Source organism: Chanodichthys erythropterus, chromosome 18 (assembly GCF_024489055.1).
Source record: "Chanodichthys erythropterus isolate Z2021 chromosome 18, ASM2448905v1, whole genome shotgun sequence".
NCBI lineage: Eukaryota > Metazoa > Chordata > Actinopteri > Cypriniformes > Xenocyprididae > Chanodichthys > Chanodichthys erythropterus.
This window is the reverse complement of record NC_090238.1, coordinates 2,550,696-2,568,048: the sequence shown is the minus strand read 5'-3', so window position 1 is coordinate 2,568,048 and position 17,353 is coordinate 2,550,696. Positions and strand designations below refer to the sequence as shown.

General features: G+C 38.8%; 1 protein-coding gene across 1 annotated transcript; it reads left to right on the top strand.

Moving 5' to 3' along the window:
* The first annotated feature begins 335 nt into the window (after positions 1–335).
* Positions 336–16,108, top strand: LOC137007029 (leucine-rich repeat-containing protein 74A). The gene is made up of 13 exons (XM_067368285.1): positions 336–499; positions 910–1,108; positions 1,184–1,291; positions 1,387–1,480; positions 2,318–2,367; positions 3,939–4,020; positions 4,102–4,187; positions 10,415–10,609; positions 11,062–11,157; positions 13,876–14,019; positions 14,132–14,236; positions 14,765–14,850; positions 15,544–16,108. Exons 1-13 carry the CDS (start codon positions 336–338, stop codon positions 16,106–16,108), a joined length of 1,974 nt encoding a protein of 657 aa, XP_067224386.1.
* The last annotated feature ends 1,245 nt before the right edge of the window (positions 16,109–17,353 follow it).

Genomic DNA, 17,353 nt, shown 5'->3' with positions numbered 1-17,353 from the left:
GATTTTGTGCTATAATTAAATTAGCAAATTGTTTCTGTTGGTTTTGCTCATGCATTACCATGGCAATTCCTTTTAAGAAAAAGAGACAGCACACCAAATAATTCCACTAGTTTGTTTAAATTCACTATGTGATTGTTAATGTGGCTTCATCTGTGTAGGAATGGGAGTCTCTCCCCGACTGTGTCTGACATGCATTTTTAATGTGTTTCTCTTCAGTCACACGGCGGATTCCAGCAGTAGAGCAGGTGTCACATGTACACCTGTTGCTAAGACACGTAAGCCAGCTTCATGCAGGACAACACTAGACACATCAGCTATCAAACCGTGTGTAGAAGATGAAGGGAGATGACTTCAGTGTCCACAGTCTCTCTCTGGACTCCCTCAGCTTGACCGAGCATGAAGATCCACACGAGGTGGTCCTGGAGGATGAAGCGGACACAGAGGCTCGGGGTAAGACTGGAGACGCTACAGATCTGAATGAACACGTCCTGCTACAGCTGTGAAGCCTTCAGGCTTGTGTGACATTCAGAACCGAGTTGAAATGCGGTACTAAACAGGATGCAGATTTGTAGTTTAAGTAATTAAAATGCAATAAAATTCAATAACGTGATTATAGTAATACAATTACCCATGAAAATGTTATCATATTTCTATTAATAGCATTAGATTAACAATGTTTCATTTGTATTTTAAAAAAAGCATTAAGTACTCATTAATTAAAAGGAAGTAAATTCAATTTCAGTTACTTTATTGGCATGATTGTGTTTACATACAATTTAGACATTTATCAAGGAAAAAAATACAGTAATATTTATAATAATATTAATATTGTAATGTTCCTAAACAGTGAATTTTGCCCGACCCTGTACACATCATATGATGATGATGATGATGATGATGATGAGAAAGCGTGTGTTTTTGTACAGTATCGGAGCTGAAGCACATCAGGCAGGATTTGTCCACTGAAGAATTATACCTGCAGGCCTGTAAACTGGTTGGTGTCGTTCCTGTCAGATATTTCCTCAGAAACCTGGGCTGTGGCACCATTAACCTCAACCACCATGGACTCGGGCCTTTGGGAGGGAAAGCTCTGGCGATCGCCCTCGTGGTAAGACTGAAGAAGTTCCTGATGTTGGTCTAAAGCTGATGTGCTGATGCTGATGCTCATTCTCTGTGTATGCAGACAGACATGCACACCACGACACTGGAGCTGGCAGACAACTTCCTGTTAGCCGAAGGGGCCAGATATCTCATGGAGATGCTGAGGGCCAATTTCACCATTCAGAACCTTGTAAGTCTGTCTTGTCATTCTCACTTACCTGTTGTGATTAATTTGTCCACTAGAGGGAAGCAAAATGTTAACATGTGACATCTGGCGTCTTGCAGGATCTCTCTGACAATCACCTTCAGTCCGCTGGAGCAGAGTGTGTTGCTAAAATGCTCTTGGAAAACATTTCCATTAAATCGTTAAAACTTGCAGGTATTTCATGTATATGTGCATGCTATGGAAGCACATTTCCACCCAATAATGATATAATAAATAATAATAAAAAAAACATGCTTTGGTAAAACTTATGACATAAAATCTTCATAAGAATTTTATAAAATTATGGGCTAAAAGTCAAAATGATGAGGTACTAAGTCATAATAATATTATTATATCAATTATAAGATAAAAAGTCAAAATTCTGACATAAAAAGTCATAATAGATACAAATTCAAAATTGGCATGTCATTATGAGATAAAAAGTGAAACTCAATTAGTCAAAGTCAATTATGACATACCAAATAGTCAAATTGGCGACATGAGTCATAATTATGAGATAAAAAGTGAAACTGACAGACTATTTTATAATTGTGAGATAGAAAGTCCAAATTATGGCAATGTAATTATTAATGTAATAATTATGAGGTAATTTTGACTGACATACTAGCTTATAATTATGACTTGCTAAGTCATTTTGTTATGATTATGAGGTAGTATGTCATCTCATAATTGCAATAATTTGGACTTTCTATCTCACAATTATAAATTTGTCTTTCTAGTCTTTTTATCTCATAATTATGACTTAAGTCTGCATTTTGATTTGGTATGTCATAATTGACTTTATCTATTATTATGACTTTTCATGTCAGAATTTTGACTTTATCTTATAATTATGACATACTAAGTCATCATTTCAACTTTTTATGTCATATGATTTACCAAAGCATGATTTGTTTATGTGGCAGAAACGAGCTTTCATAGCACAAAGTACCACATGCTCACACAGTCAACATGATTCACATTGACAGACCATAATGTTTATGTTCACAGGGAATAAATTTGCTGAAGATGATGCAAAATGGTTTGCAGATGCCTTTTCAGTAAGTATAAAAATCAATGGCACCAAATAGAACAGATAACAAATGCAGTTACCATAGTTGCCCATTCATCTCTATTGGTAAAAAAATAAATAAATAAATAAATAATACTAATAACCACTATACATCGCTAAACCTCAATAAGAAACGCAATTAAAAAGTTTGTGCATGTGTTTTCTTTGCACTTCTAACAAAGCTAATCTAATGAAACTTATTTTGGCAACGCTGTATGGTAAGTTTTCGTTTGTAAATATTAGTTAACTACACTAAAAAACGATGAACATAATTTGTAGACCATTTGTTAATCTTAATTTACTAGCCTAATACATTTTTAAAATCAAAGGTTTTATATACATCGTTCAGTCATGAAACTCAAACCAAGCACTGATTGGTTCCTCTAAGGCTTCCAACTCCATGTAACCACATACTGTATATTTGTACCCTAACCTGTGATCGCCCTGCTGCGTGATTATGAACATTTCTGTTTACCCCTCCTCCTCCCCAGCACCACCTGTACAGATCTAATATTAACATTAGTTAATGCACTGTGAACTAACACGAACAAAAAAATGAAATTGAACTATTCACTAACTTGAACAAAGATTAATAAATGCTGTAAAAACATATATTGCTATTTAAAGTATAAATATATATTTCAAATATGTATTGTTAGATCATGTATTAACCAATTATGACCTTATTGTAAATTGTTGCCGTTATTTCTCTTCATTTTGTCCATAGAAATTAATAGGTAAATGTGGTATCCAGGATTTGTTTGTCTCTCATGATAAACTACACTATATGGTGTATATGTTGAGTTGAAGGTTGGACTACACGGCTAACAAAAATATATTTTAGGAAAATTTTTATAATGTTCCCATTAACTTGTGAAAACCATCAGGTACCCAGCTATCAGGGACCATTCTTAGAACGTTCTGGCAAGGTTCTCTCAAGGTTATGAACAAACATTCTTCCAGTAACGTTAATAGAACGTTCATTCAAAGTTATCTGGTAATGTTCTCAAGATGTTATTAATGTTATTTATTCATTGTTCATGGAATGTTTATTTTTCTGAAATGTTCAGAGAACATTCAAAAGTAACAAACCCACAATGTTTGCAAAATTATAAAATGGAATGTTCCTTTAACATTCATATAGCCAAGAAAAATAACATTTTAACTTTTTTTTATTTTTATTTTTTTAAACTGGACATGTTTTACGTTTAGGGAACATTCAGAAGTAATATTTTCATGAGTATTGTAGAATACTACTTTATAGAAAATGTTATGATAGAAAATGTATTTTTAAAGCACACGTTACCAAAGCTAAAATGGTCAAATAAAACATTTTCCCTTTCTTAATATTTTTAATTTAACTTGGCATAGTGCAAACTAAAAGACTCTCTTGAAGATCTAGAACAAAGTATCATGATAACATGTTTTTGGTGCATGAATTACACACTGCACCTTTAAGAAGTAATGTGAAAATACAGAAGTTATATCGCAAGAAATTGTGTATAAACAAACTGAACTTTTGTTTTTGAGAATAGAAACATCTCATCTGTATCTTTTCAGAGCAACTACAGAGTCAAGGAGCTGGATTTGAGCCACAATCAGTTCTGTGGGAGAGGCGGTGAACATCTGGGTCAGATGATAGGTAAGTAAGACATGTGTGATGTGAGAGAATTAAATGTCACAACACAATAGAGACTCAATAATTAAATGTCTGTTCATGCAGCAAATAATGACGGCATAGAGGTTCTTGATCTGAGCTGGAATCATCTGCGAATGAAAGGAGCTGTAGCTTTCTGTGCTGGACTAAAGGTACTGCCACACAAACATACAGTATTTAGGGCTCTAAGAATGGAGTTTGGGTCGCACCCACACTTCAGTGAATTTTGATGTATTCTCCTGTCACAGATTAATACATTTGTGTACAATAAACAGGGTTCCCACGCGCCTTGAAAGTACTTGGATTTCAGACACATGAATTCAAGGCCTGGAAAGTACTTGAAAACAAATATTGGTCCTTGAAAGTGCTTGAATTAAATTTGAAATAAATTTTGTGAAAATTATAACACTTAGTCCTAGTATATTTGTTTTGGAATATTGTTTTGGAACCAAACAGATATCGCCCCCGATTGACCACCATAGTAGGAAAAATGGTAGTAAATGGGGGGTGAGATCTGCTTGGTTATTGACAGTCTTGCAAATATCTTTCTTTGTGTTCAGCAGAACAATGAAATTCAAACAGGTTTGGAACAACTTGAAGGTGAATAAATTACAATTTTCGTTTTTAGTGAACTAACCCTTTAAAAAGTCAAAATTGTGTGATTATATTGCGTGTCTTATAAAGTCAAAATTGTGATATATAAATTGCAATTCTGATTTTTCTTTTTCCTCAGAAGTGCTCATTTATATCTGACTTTCTTTTCTCAGAATTGCAAGCTTATATCTATAATATATTGTATATATTCTAACTTTAAGCCACAATTACAAAAATGTATTTTTATAATATTCTCTCTATATTATGTTTTTTACTCAAGTAATGATTAATAAAAAATGAAAACCAAAACTAGTATGGAATAATTGTTAACATTAGGGATAAGAAAGCTAACGGTTTAAAGCAAACGGTTTTAATTTATTAAAATTAATGTACAAATGATTCTGTACCTCTTCCGGGTTAAAATGGATGCAAATGCAATAGGAGGATTAAAATGTTAAAGGGTTAGTTCACCCAAAAATGAAAATTATGTCATTAATGACTCACCCTCATGTCGTTCCAAACCTGTTAGACCTCCGTTCATCTTCAGAACACAGTTTAGGATATTTTAGATTTAGTCCGAGAGCTTTCTGTCCCTCCATTGAAAATGTATGTACGGTATACTGTCCATGTGCTGAAAGGTAATAAAAACATCATCAAAGTAGTCCATGTGACATCAGTGGGTAGCTTAGAATTTTTTGAAGTATCTAAAATACATTTTGGTCCAAAAATAACAAAAAATACGACTTTATTCAGCATTGTCTTCTCTTCCGGGTCTGTGTATATCCACAGTGACGCTGCTTCTTCTTCTTCTACAGCGGTTGGCATCCAGCTTATTGGTGCATTACCGCCCCCTTCTGCTCCGGACTGTGACGCGATTAGGACATCCGCGACATGCACATCTACGCACCATTTAAAAAAAATATAGCAATACCAAAATACAAACAATGTAGAATAGCTTGAATACAGCGTGCGTCTCCCTCAGACTGTAAACGAAGCTCGGGTGCACCGGATTACACGTCAGCAGCGTCACAGTCCGGAACAGCAGGAGGCGGTAATGCACAAATAAGCTGGATGCCAACCGCCGTAGAAGAAGAAGAAACAGCCTTTCTAATGTGAAAAACTATAGAGTGGGACTTGACTGTAACCATCCATATAAATTCAACCAGTAACCAGGTTACTTTGGTGAATGGGAACAGCATATTTCGCATAGGATTACTATGAAGAGCTTGATTAGCTTGTTCAGGTGTGTTTGATAAGGGTTGGAGCTAAACTCTGCAGAAAAGTGGATCTTGAGGTCCAGAGTTTAGGACCCTGGCGTATAGTGATCTGAAAAGACGGATCTGTTTGCTCTATGTTGACAGTAGGTAGGCTATATTAGGCTGCTGTCACTTGACCTGATGGACAGATCCAATATATTGACTGTGTTTACATGAATACGCACCAAGATGGGCATTTTTAAAATATTTTTGTGTGCAATTTACCATGTGGAAACATACTGGGAACATGTGCAAACATGCTTCGGGTGTATCATCGTCTCGGACAGCGTGCAAGTACTGAATTCGGTTCTCTTTCACATCTTCTTGAGCTTGAACAATTTCGGGCCAATGACTGTCCTGAGTGAATTTCAATGACAGCGCTGGACTTGGTTGCACTTGGAAACATTTTTTTGAGTCAAAAAAGGCTCGAATCTGAGTCAAGTCACAGTAAAAATGACAATCAGAGTCTGTGACAAGTGCAAGTCCTTTAAAAATTGGACTTGTGTCCAAAGGCGTTTCTCAATACCAAGTTCACAAAGTTCAGACTTGTGTCCTTGGTAGCTAGGACTTGGCAAGTTCGACACAGGAGAATGAACTCCCGTGAACGAGAAAGTCCGGTGATCGTGCAAATGGCACAGCAGCGTATTTGATAACGTCACTCAGCTCGCTCTGGCTTCTCCGGTTATCTCTGTATATATTTTAGGCAACAATAAAACGAAATGTGTTATAAAACACCACTCTGCCTCATATTAATAGCCTCACAAATGTGGTTCAGGCAACACGTTCATTGATTATCTTCAATGTCTGCATATATAGTATTTATAACAAAACTAAATATTAAACAACCCTGCCTCTTTTCGTTTACATTTAAAAAATATTAAACATATTAATGTGCATTCTCTGATTATCTTCACTGTAATAAAATGAAATATAACATAAAACCGCAACCCTGACTCTTTTTGTTAAACAGCAGTTTTAATAATCAATAATAGCCATTATAAAAGGTATAAGAATATACAATAAGAAATAAAGCAAAAAATTCAGTCAAGCGTACAAAATCAGTGCTTTAGTAGGCTACAACAGTTAAATAGCCTAAATATATAATGTTATGAAATGCCACTTTGCCCTCAGCCAAAATGATTTGCCACGAAACAAATTATAGATTCATGAGACCAAAGATCGTCCGTTAGATATACCAAAGATGAATTATGTTATGTTTAACCACTACAGAGACATCAGAGCCAGCGGCAAACGTCAGAAGGATTAGCCGAGGTAAGGCTGGTACAAGAGTGCTGAGCGTCCAGTGAACGCCGGGATCTCACAACTCCCACAACGTCAAATCAAATTTTCAGATCAAACTTTATGAATAAACCACAAATTTGAGCTTTAAACCAGCACATTCTCGCCTGAAAAACTCAAAAAACTACATATAATGACATAATAACAGTGACATGTTTAAATTACGCAAGTTTTCTCCTTTACTATTGGCGCTGTCTGGTTAGTGCGAGATGCATTCTGGGATACCTGGCTGTCTCAAGTCCGCGCAACAAGTCACCTCTCGATGCATCCTCGATAAAAGGGGCGGATCAAGAACACATCCGGGGATTTGAACTGTACTTGGCTAGATGTGAACTTTGAATTGGAACAGTACTTGGACAGCGACTGATGACGTTTCACAAGTCCTCAAGAACAAAAGTACAGACAAGAACGCTTGGAACGAGTTCGAGCACCCCAACTCTACATGGACACACCTGGCTCTCCCTGCCTTCACTCTCCCCGGAAAACTGATCACCTGCAAGTCATCACCACTCTCATTAGCACAGCTACATTAACTCCTTTCACTCCTCACTCTGTGTCTGGTTACTAATCTGATAGTTAATACTCCCTTCGTAGATCTACCGGTGGATTACTTGTCTGATTCCCAACGTCTCATTTGTTCTCCAGTCTCTATTGTAATCCTTTTTTTTTTTTCTTTTTTTTTTTTCCCAGTCTCCTACGATCTCCTTCATCTGCTCTAAGACTCTGATTGGTTTCAATTTCCCTCATACTCGGAACACTCCATTTACGCTCATCAAGAACTCTGTTTCTGTCATTCCTTCCATTAGACTGTTGTTTACCTGACATATTTGCCTGCTTGCCATAACTATTCAGTTTAAAACTCAAAAACTTACCATATTGCTGCCATTTCGTGATGACCGCTTGCCTGCATACTCACCTGTTGTCTGTTCCCTCAGTGCTGTGGAGTTCCATCAGTTTCAACATTGTTCAATAAACTGTATTGGGTTCAATTACATTATCCTGCATAGTCTCTGTAACAGCTCTCTCGACTGTATAAATTTGAAATCTGTTTTTGTAATTTAGTGTCGACTGTGAAAAAGAAGGTATGTGAAAACAATGACACGTTTAATCAAGTTAGGCATATTGTATCGATGGCTATAAATGTTTATACCGTTATGTGGCTGCTATGTGTTATTCACTTTGACAGTGCTGGTAAAGAAAATAAATGTTTACTTTGTACAATCTTCATATTACATTCCTGCAGCATAGCATGAGGACAGTTGCGTTTTAGACCATACAATGAGTGGCGAATTATTGTGACCTGAACGCAGCAGTAAGAAGTGAGATATTTAGCCATAAAGTGATTGTGCCAGAACAATAGTTTAATTAGTTGGGAACAATATATTGTAGATATCTGAACAAATAGGCATTTCAATTCAGTTGTTACTGGCATGATTGTTTTTACGCATAATATTGCCACAGCATTAAACACACAACAAGCAATGACAAGAAATGTACAACATAAAGTTTAACAATGACATTACAGAAATGCAGCAAGTCATTTAAAGTGTATACAGAATGATTCATATTTTAAATTCCTTCAAGGTCAGTGGTTACTTTTTTTTTTTTTCAGTATAAAATTTAGATTCTCCCCATAAAAAAGGAATGCAATAATTTACAAATCTCATAAACTTATATTTTATTCACAATAGAATATAGATAAAATATCAAATGTTGAAAGTGAGACATTTTGAAATGTCACGCCAAATATTGGCTCATTTCGGATTTCATGAGAGCTACACATTCCAAAAAAGTTGGGACAGATAGCAATAAGAGGCCGGACATGTTAAATGTACATATAAGGAACAGCTGGAGGACCAATTTGCAACTTATCAGGTCAATTGACAACATGATTGGGTATAAAAAGAGCCTCTCAGAGTGGCAGTGTCTCTCAGAAGTCAAGATGGGCAGAGGATCACCAATTCCCCCAATGCTGTGGTGAAAAATAGTGGAGCAATATCAGAAAGGAGTTTCTCAGAGAAAAGTTGCAAAGAGTTTGAAGTTATCATCATCTACAGTGCATAATATCATCCAAAGATTCAGAGAATCTGGAACAATCTCTGTGCGTAAGGATCAAGGCCGGAAAACCATACCGGATGCCCGTGATCTTCGGGCCCTTAGACGGCACTGCATCACATACAGGAATGCTACTGTAATGGAAATCACAACATGGGCTCAGGAATACTTCCAGAAAACATTGTCGATGAACACAATCCACCGTGCCATTCGCCGTTGCCGGCTAAAACTCTATAAAAGAAGCCATATCTAAACATGATCCAGAAGCGCAGGCGTTTTCTCTGGGCCAAGGCTCATTTAAAATGGACTGTGGCAAAGTGGAAAACTGTTCTGTGGTCAGACGAATCAAACGAATCTTTCTGGAGAAATGGGACGCCATGTCATCCGGACTAAAGAGGACAAGGACAACCCAAGTTGTTATCAGCGCTCAGTTCAGAAGCCTGCATCTCTGATGGTATGGGGTTGCATGAGTGCGTGTGGCATGGGCAGCTTACACATCTGGAAAGGCACCACCAATGCTGAAAGGTATATCCAAGTTCTAGAACAACATAAGCTCCCATCCAGACGTCGTCTCTTTCAGGGAAGACCTTGCATTTTCCAACATGACAATGCCAGACCACATACTGCATCAATTACAACATCATGGCTGCGTAGAAGAAGGATCCGGGTACTGAAACGGCCAGCCTGCAGTCCAGATCTTTCACCCATAGAAAACATTTGGCGCATCATAAGGAGGAAGATGCTACAAAGAAGACCTAAGACAGTTGAGCAACTAGAAGCCTGTATTAGACAAGAATGGGACAACATTCCTATTCCTAAACTTGAGCAACTTGTCTCCTCAGTCCCTAGACGTTTGCAGACTGTTATAAAAAGAAGAGGGGATGCCACACAGTGGGAAACATGGCCTTGTCACAACTTTTTTGAGATGTGTTGATGCCATGAAATTTAAATTTCAACTTATTTTTCCCTTAAAATGATACATTTTTTTCAGTTTAAACATTTGATATGTAATCTGTGTTGTATTCTGAATAAAATATAATTTGAAACTTCCACATCATTGCATTCTATTTTTATTCACAATTTGTACAGTGTCCCAACTTTTTTGGAATCGGGTTTGTACATGCATTTCAGTGTCACATTATGCAAATCATGAAAAAAGGTTTCCCTTTCCTCAGGTCAACACAACTTTGAAACACTTAGATCTGTCATGGAATGGCTTTGGAAATGAGGGCGCCTTAGCTCTGGGAGAAGCACTCAAGTTCAACAACACGCTGGTGCACCTGGACCTCAACAACAACCGCATCACTGATGAAGGAGCGAGCCTGCTGTGTAAGGGGCTGGAGGCCAACGATACTCTCAGAGTGCTGCAGGTGGGTGGGATGGACTATCTAACATTCTTAGATCAATTACTTGAGAAGCAAGATGGCATATTAGGTCTTATTTTTTGAAAAATGTGTCAAATTGAAGTGTTTTTGCTTTAAAACAAGAACAAATGTCTGCCAATAGGATCTGAAAAATAAATTTTCCCCATTTTCATGTTTTTCTCTCATGACCCTGCTGATAGATATTTGTCTTTGTTTAAAGTAGAAACTCACGTAATATTCAGAAAATAACACTATATCATTAGGTCACTATATCACTTCTCCAGTAAATGTATCTTGATTTAAGAATGTTTAGATATTTTTACTGGAAAACTAGACAAAAATACAGAGGAAAAAAAATACATATCTTGCAGTGTACTTAAAATTGTGCTAAAACCTACTTGAATGAACACATATTTTGAAGTATCATCTGTGATATACTGATAATTGTTTCCTTACAGCTGGCGTATAACTCACTGACAGTAGAGGGGGCTCTTACTTTGATCAATGTAGTGAAGAACACGCCTAAAACTGCCATTGAGGAGATCAACATATGTGTGAGTGCTGTGCAGCAGTGCTTTACAACTGCTTTTGCTTCAGGTTGAGCCAGCAAAGTCTGCTTATCCTACAAAATGTATTGAACTATATTAACATGACCATAACCTGCATAGACCAATCAGTATGCAAAATAATGTCTTTAAAAAAACAAAACTGCTTTATTTATTGTTCTGACAAGGCATCCAGTATGGAGGTCAAAAAAGGAATCAACAGTATGGTACATTTAAATAATGTAAGGGATGAAGGCATCAAGAAAAATAAATAAACTAATGATGGATGGATGGATGGATGGATGGATGGATGGATGGATGGATGGATGGATGGATGGATGGATGGATGGATGGATGGATGGATGGATGGGTCCATTCATACCCATCCATCCCTACCTACCTACCTATCCATCCATACCCATCCATCCCTACCTACCCATCCATCCATCCATCCATACCTACCTATCCATCCATCCATACCCATCCATCCCTACCTACCTACCTGCCTACCTATCCATCCATCCATACCTTTCCATCCATCCATACCCATCCATCCCTACCTACCTACCTACCTATCCATCCATACCCATCCATCCCTACCTACCCATCCATCCATCCATCCATACCTACCTATCCATCCATCCATACCCATCCATCCCTACCTACCTATCCATCCATCCATACCCATCCATCCATCCATCCATCCCTACCTATCCATCCATCCATCCCTACCTACCTACCTGCCTACCTATCCATCCATCCATACCTTTCCATCCATCCATACCCATCCATCCCTACCTACCCATCCATCCATCCATCCATCCATACCTACCTATCCATCCATCCATACCCATCCATCCCTCCATACCCATCCATCCCTACCTACCTATCCATCCATCCATACCCATCCATCCATCCATACCTACCTTTCCATCCATCCATACCCATCCATCCCTACCTACCTATCCATCCATCCATCCATACCCATCCATCCATCCATCCCTACCTATCTATCCATCCATACCCATCCATCCCTACCTACCTATCCATCCATCCATACCTTTCCATCCATCCATACCCATCCATCCATCCCTACCTACCCATCCATCCATCCATCCATACCTACCTATCCATCCATCCATACCCATCCATCCCTACCTACCTACCTGCCTACCTACCCATCCATCCATCCATACCCATCCCTACCTATCCATCCATCCATACCCATCCATCCCTACCTACCTACCTGCCTACCTATCCATCCATCCATACCTTTCCATCCATCCATACCCATCCATCCCTACCTACCTATCCATCCATCCATACCCATCCATCCATCCATACCTACCTACCCATCCATCCATCCATCCATACCTACCTATCCATCCATCCATACCCATCCATCCCTACCTACCTACCTGCCTACCTATCCATCCATCCATACCTTTCCATCCATCCATACCCATCCATCCCTACCTACCTACCTATCCATCCATCCATACCTTTCCATCCACCCATACACATCCATCCCTACCTACCTATCCATCCATCCATACCTACCTATCCATCCATCCATACCCATCCATCCATCCATCCATACCTACCTACCCATCCATCCATCCATCCATCCATCCATACCTTTCCATCCATCCATACCCATCCATCCCTACCTACCTACCTGCCTACCTATCCATCCATCCATACCTTTCCATCCATCCATACCCATCCATCCCTACCTACCTACCTATCCATCCATCCATACCTTTCCATCCACCCATACCCATCCATCCCTACCTACCTATCCATCCATCCATACCCATCCATCCATACCTACCTATCCATCCATCCATACCCATCCATCCCTACCTACCTACCTACCTATCCATCCATACCCATCCATCCATCCATACCCATCCATCCCTACACTCTAAAAAATGCTGGGTTAAAAACAACCCAAGTTGGGTTGAAAATGGACAAACCCAGAAATTGGGTTGTTTTAACCCAGCGGTAGGGTTAAATGTTTGCCCAACCTGCTGGGTAGTTTTATTTAACTCAACTATTGTTTAAAAATGACTGTATTGCTCAATTAAAATTAACCCAAAGTATGTTGGAAATGAACATCCTATTAATGTTCAATGAATAATTATTAAACAATAAACATTTATTAAATTGCTTATTAATAAATTTATATTAATAAACTATAAAATTATTAAATTTATATTAATAAAATATTAAAGCTTATTAATAAACATTCACCTTTTGTCTATTATTGTTGTCTATAATTGCATCTGGTTTTTAATTTCCCAACTATTTGGGGTTCATTTTAAGCTAGCCATATAGCAATTTTTAAATAATAGTTGGTTTAAATAAAACTACCCAGCAGGTTGGGCAAACATTTAACCCAACCGCTGGGTTTGTCCATTTTCAACCCAACTTGGGTTGTTTTTAACCCAGCATTTTTTAGAGTCTACCTACCTACCTACCTGTCCATCCATCCATCCATCCATACCTATCCATCCATCCATAGGTAGGGATGGATGGATGGATGGGTAAATAGATAGACAGACAGACAGACAGACAGACATCACACACAGGGAGTGTTTTGTCCTTTTACTGCATTTAATCTCGAGCCACCAGTTGAGAACCACTGGTCATTTGAATATAACAGTAAAATGCAGAATTGGATTAAAATCTGTTTTCTTTGCACAATGATGCTTGTGTTTGTAGAACGTGTTGGTGAATGAGAACTTCGTGCAGCTCTTAGAGTTGATCTGTCAGGAACATCCCAGTCTGGAGGTGCAGTATGGAGGAGTTGGAGGCTTTATTGCCAAAAAGCCTCGGAAACGCATTGACCCCATGAAAGTCATTCAGGTAGATAGTCTACACTCATGGGAGAGTTTAAGACCGCTTAAGCCTTATTAGCAAATTGGCGAAACTTTTGCATTTTTCAAGCCTGATGTTTTTCTGAATTGTCTTTTTGCAGGATTACCTTGATCAGCGCAAGCTTCGTCTGTGGGACTTCTTCCGTAACATAGACAAAGATGGGACAATGCGTGTTCCTGTCGTAGACTTCAGAAAAGCCGTTCAGGTATTGACTTCATCATTCCAAGACATCCATTTGTGTTATTTCAGTTTTCATCATGAGCCTGGATGACAAAAATATATTATTACAGCGTTATTTCTGAACGTTCAAAACGTCCAATATTTTTAAATATTTAAAAAACATTATGTGAACATTAAGGGAACATTCCATTGTATCATTCCTCAAACAGTATGGGAACGTTACATTTGAATGTTTTCTGAACATTCTGAAACAAATAGTAACATTTTATAATTAAAACTAAAATATTTCAGAAAAAAAAAATGTTTTTTTGATAACGGTTTGAGAACATTGTTATAGAAAAGATAATTCTGAACAAACGTTACCGGAAGAACATTTTGTTCGTAACTTTGAGAGAACCTTGCCAGAATGTGTGTTCTGTTAGCTGGGACTGCACTATTTATTTTAGTTTAAGAATGAGTAGATGAGTCCAAATGTCTGGTAGTGTAAAACTAGACAGATTATGTAACTGAGCATCAAATTACATGCGTTTATTATTTCTGGTCACACCTACAGCAATCCAGCATCCCACTGGAGAGATTCCAGATTGAGGAGTTGATTCAGAGACTGGACAGAGACCGAACAGGCATAGTGGACTACAGGTGGACTCTCCTTTACCTCTCTAGCACAAACAATGAGATAATGGAGTCGTTAAATATTAATGCATGATAAAGCACACAGACTCTGTACACCAGGACCGTTCTCACCAATACTGCAACTTTATGATCATGTTCTCACACTGTCATCTGTCTACATAGGCAGAATTGAAGTGTTCAAACATCAGTGCTTCTTTGCAATATTTCAGTAAGCATATAAGTGTATTTCTTGTAGCTTTAATTCGTTTGTACTAGCTGTTGTAAATAATTATTAGTCACCTTGTTGTTTTGAGGGCCATTAGTCATCAAACCACAAGTGTCATCATTAGACCTCAATTCAAGCATGACAGAAAGTGGTGAAATCCCAGTCAGTGACATTACAGTTAAATAAATATACATACATCAGCATTATAAGAACTACCTAAAATATTCAAAACTTGAGGATCAATGTGGCTAACCAATGGGATATTCAATTTGAGCAGGAGAATTATGTGAACACAGATATTGGACACAAGGCAATTTGTAAGTTGGGATAATAAAACGGATATGGTAAAAAGATTGAGTCTGTGCATTAAGCCTAGAATTAGCATAGAAATATAGGTATGTTACACTAATTTCCATTCTCATTGCACTTTGCTGACCAATAAGCCCTTCACAGTGCAGGTATTATTGCTGAACTATTGCCTTGCTACCCCACAGAGGCCTGGCAGATACTAGGAAACAGATGATGCGAGACCACCGCCGCCAACTGCGTAAAGTGGAGTCACGGCAGAAGAAGGAGAAGCAGAAGAGCGACAGGATCCTCAAAACCTTTGAGAGCGCAGTAGAGGCCGTCACGCCACGGAGCTCCATGATAATATCTCCAGGCGCTGCCAAAGAGGACTCCAGCGGCCCCCAGCACTTCTCTGCCACCCCGCTCAGCTCCTGGCACCATATAATCATGTCCAACAGCAGCCGCTACTCTGTCAATAACATGAGCAGCGAGCATGTGCACCTCCCCATGATAGGGAACCCCTCGAGATCACCAGACATGCGCTCATATTCACAGCCAAACCTTTTCGCCAGCATCCCTAAACCACCGACCAGCAAACCCACTTCTGCTCAAGGATTGCACTCCACGTCCAACCCGAGTGTGGCCAGCAGTAAACTCAGCCCCACTGCTAACCTGACCAGATCCAGGCCGGCGTTAAACACTGAGCCCACCAGTAAAGCAAAGGTTAAAGGGAAGAAAAAGAAGACCAAGAAAAGAAAAGAAAAGGTATAATGTCAAAAGGATATGGTGTCCATGCCTGTCAAGCTCCACAATGGGAAAATTTTCAGTGAATAATAACATTCAGAAGACTTGCAATAGCACATGAGGAAAATTTTATGATTTTTGTTTTCTTCCATTTCGGAAGGACTCCTCTGGTTTCTCCTGTACTCTAAAGACATCTTAGATAGCAGATTGATTCTGGGACTAATCTGATTGATTTTTGTCTGTGAGTTTGGCCAACACACTACATGGAAATATGGCCCAAGATTCGCCCGAAAGCTACTTGCAAAAAGTAAACCAGATCCATGCTGGAAGCAGACCAAATCTCACCCATAACATCTTCCATGTGCCCAGAAATCAGCCATAACTGGCCCCAAACCCAAGATCAAATTTCAGCCTGAAAAGAGACAAACTGCCACCCTCTTTACCCAAGAACTCACCCACAACAGTCAGAAATCAGCTATTGCAGCTGCTATTTAATATTTTTATGGCAGATGTGCCGAATGTAAACGAGAATTTATATGGGATGCAGGTCAGACTCAACACAGAATGTCTTTCTGGTTCAGCTGGGACTCGAACTGGAAACCTTCTTGCTGTGCTTTCCTCGAAGTTTGTACCACATTAAATGCAGTACATCAGGGATATTCAGCTGGCGGCCCACAGGCCAAATCCGGCCCACCAATCATCTTCATCCGGCCTGAGGGCACCCCAACCTCCCTCCTCCTATTTTCCTGGTTAGATACATGGCCGCAGTGGCGCCTGCAGCTGTACGGCTATATATACACTGTGATTCATGATACCATGCACGCTCCTCTGACTGACCTGAGAAACGCTTTCCATGCAAATATTTCAGTGGTTATTATGTGTCCCGTATTTCTGTCGACTGAACCAGCGATATCAATCATTTGTGAATTAATCATTCTTTTGGCTGAATTCTTTCTTTTCTGTGAACTGGCCAAACAAGCTTGCATAACGATCTGAAACTATTTGGATTTTTTCGGACCGCTCTGTCACTGAATCAGCACAGCCCAGTGGATAACAGAACGAAAACTTAAAGGAGCTGCGTTTATTCCTGGTCCCGGATACCATTATTAATCAGCACTGTGACATGCAGTGAGAAGCATTTCAATTCAATGCACACCTCTCGGTTACAAACCATAAATCACTCGATGGTTAAACTAGTTTTAAATCGGATGAAACCGCCTCAACATTCCCGACAAGACTGATGAGGAAAACAGGAGAAACGTGCCATGAACA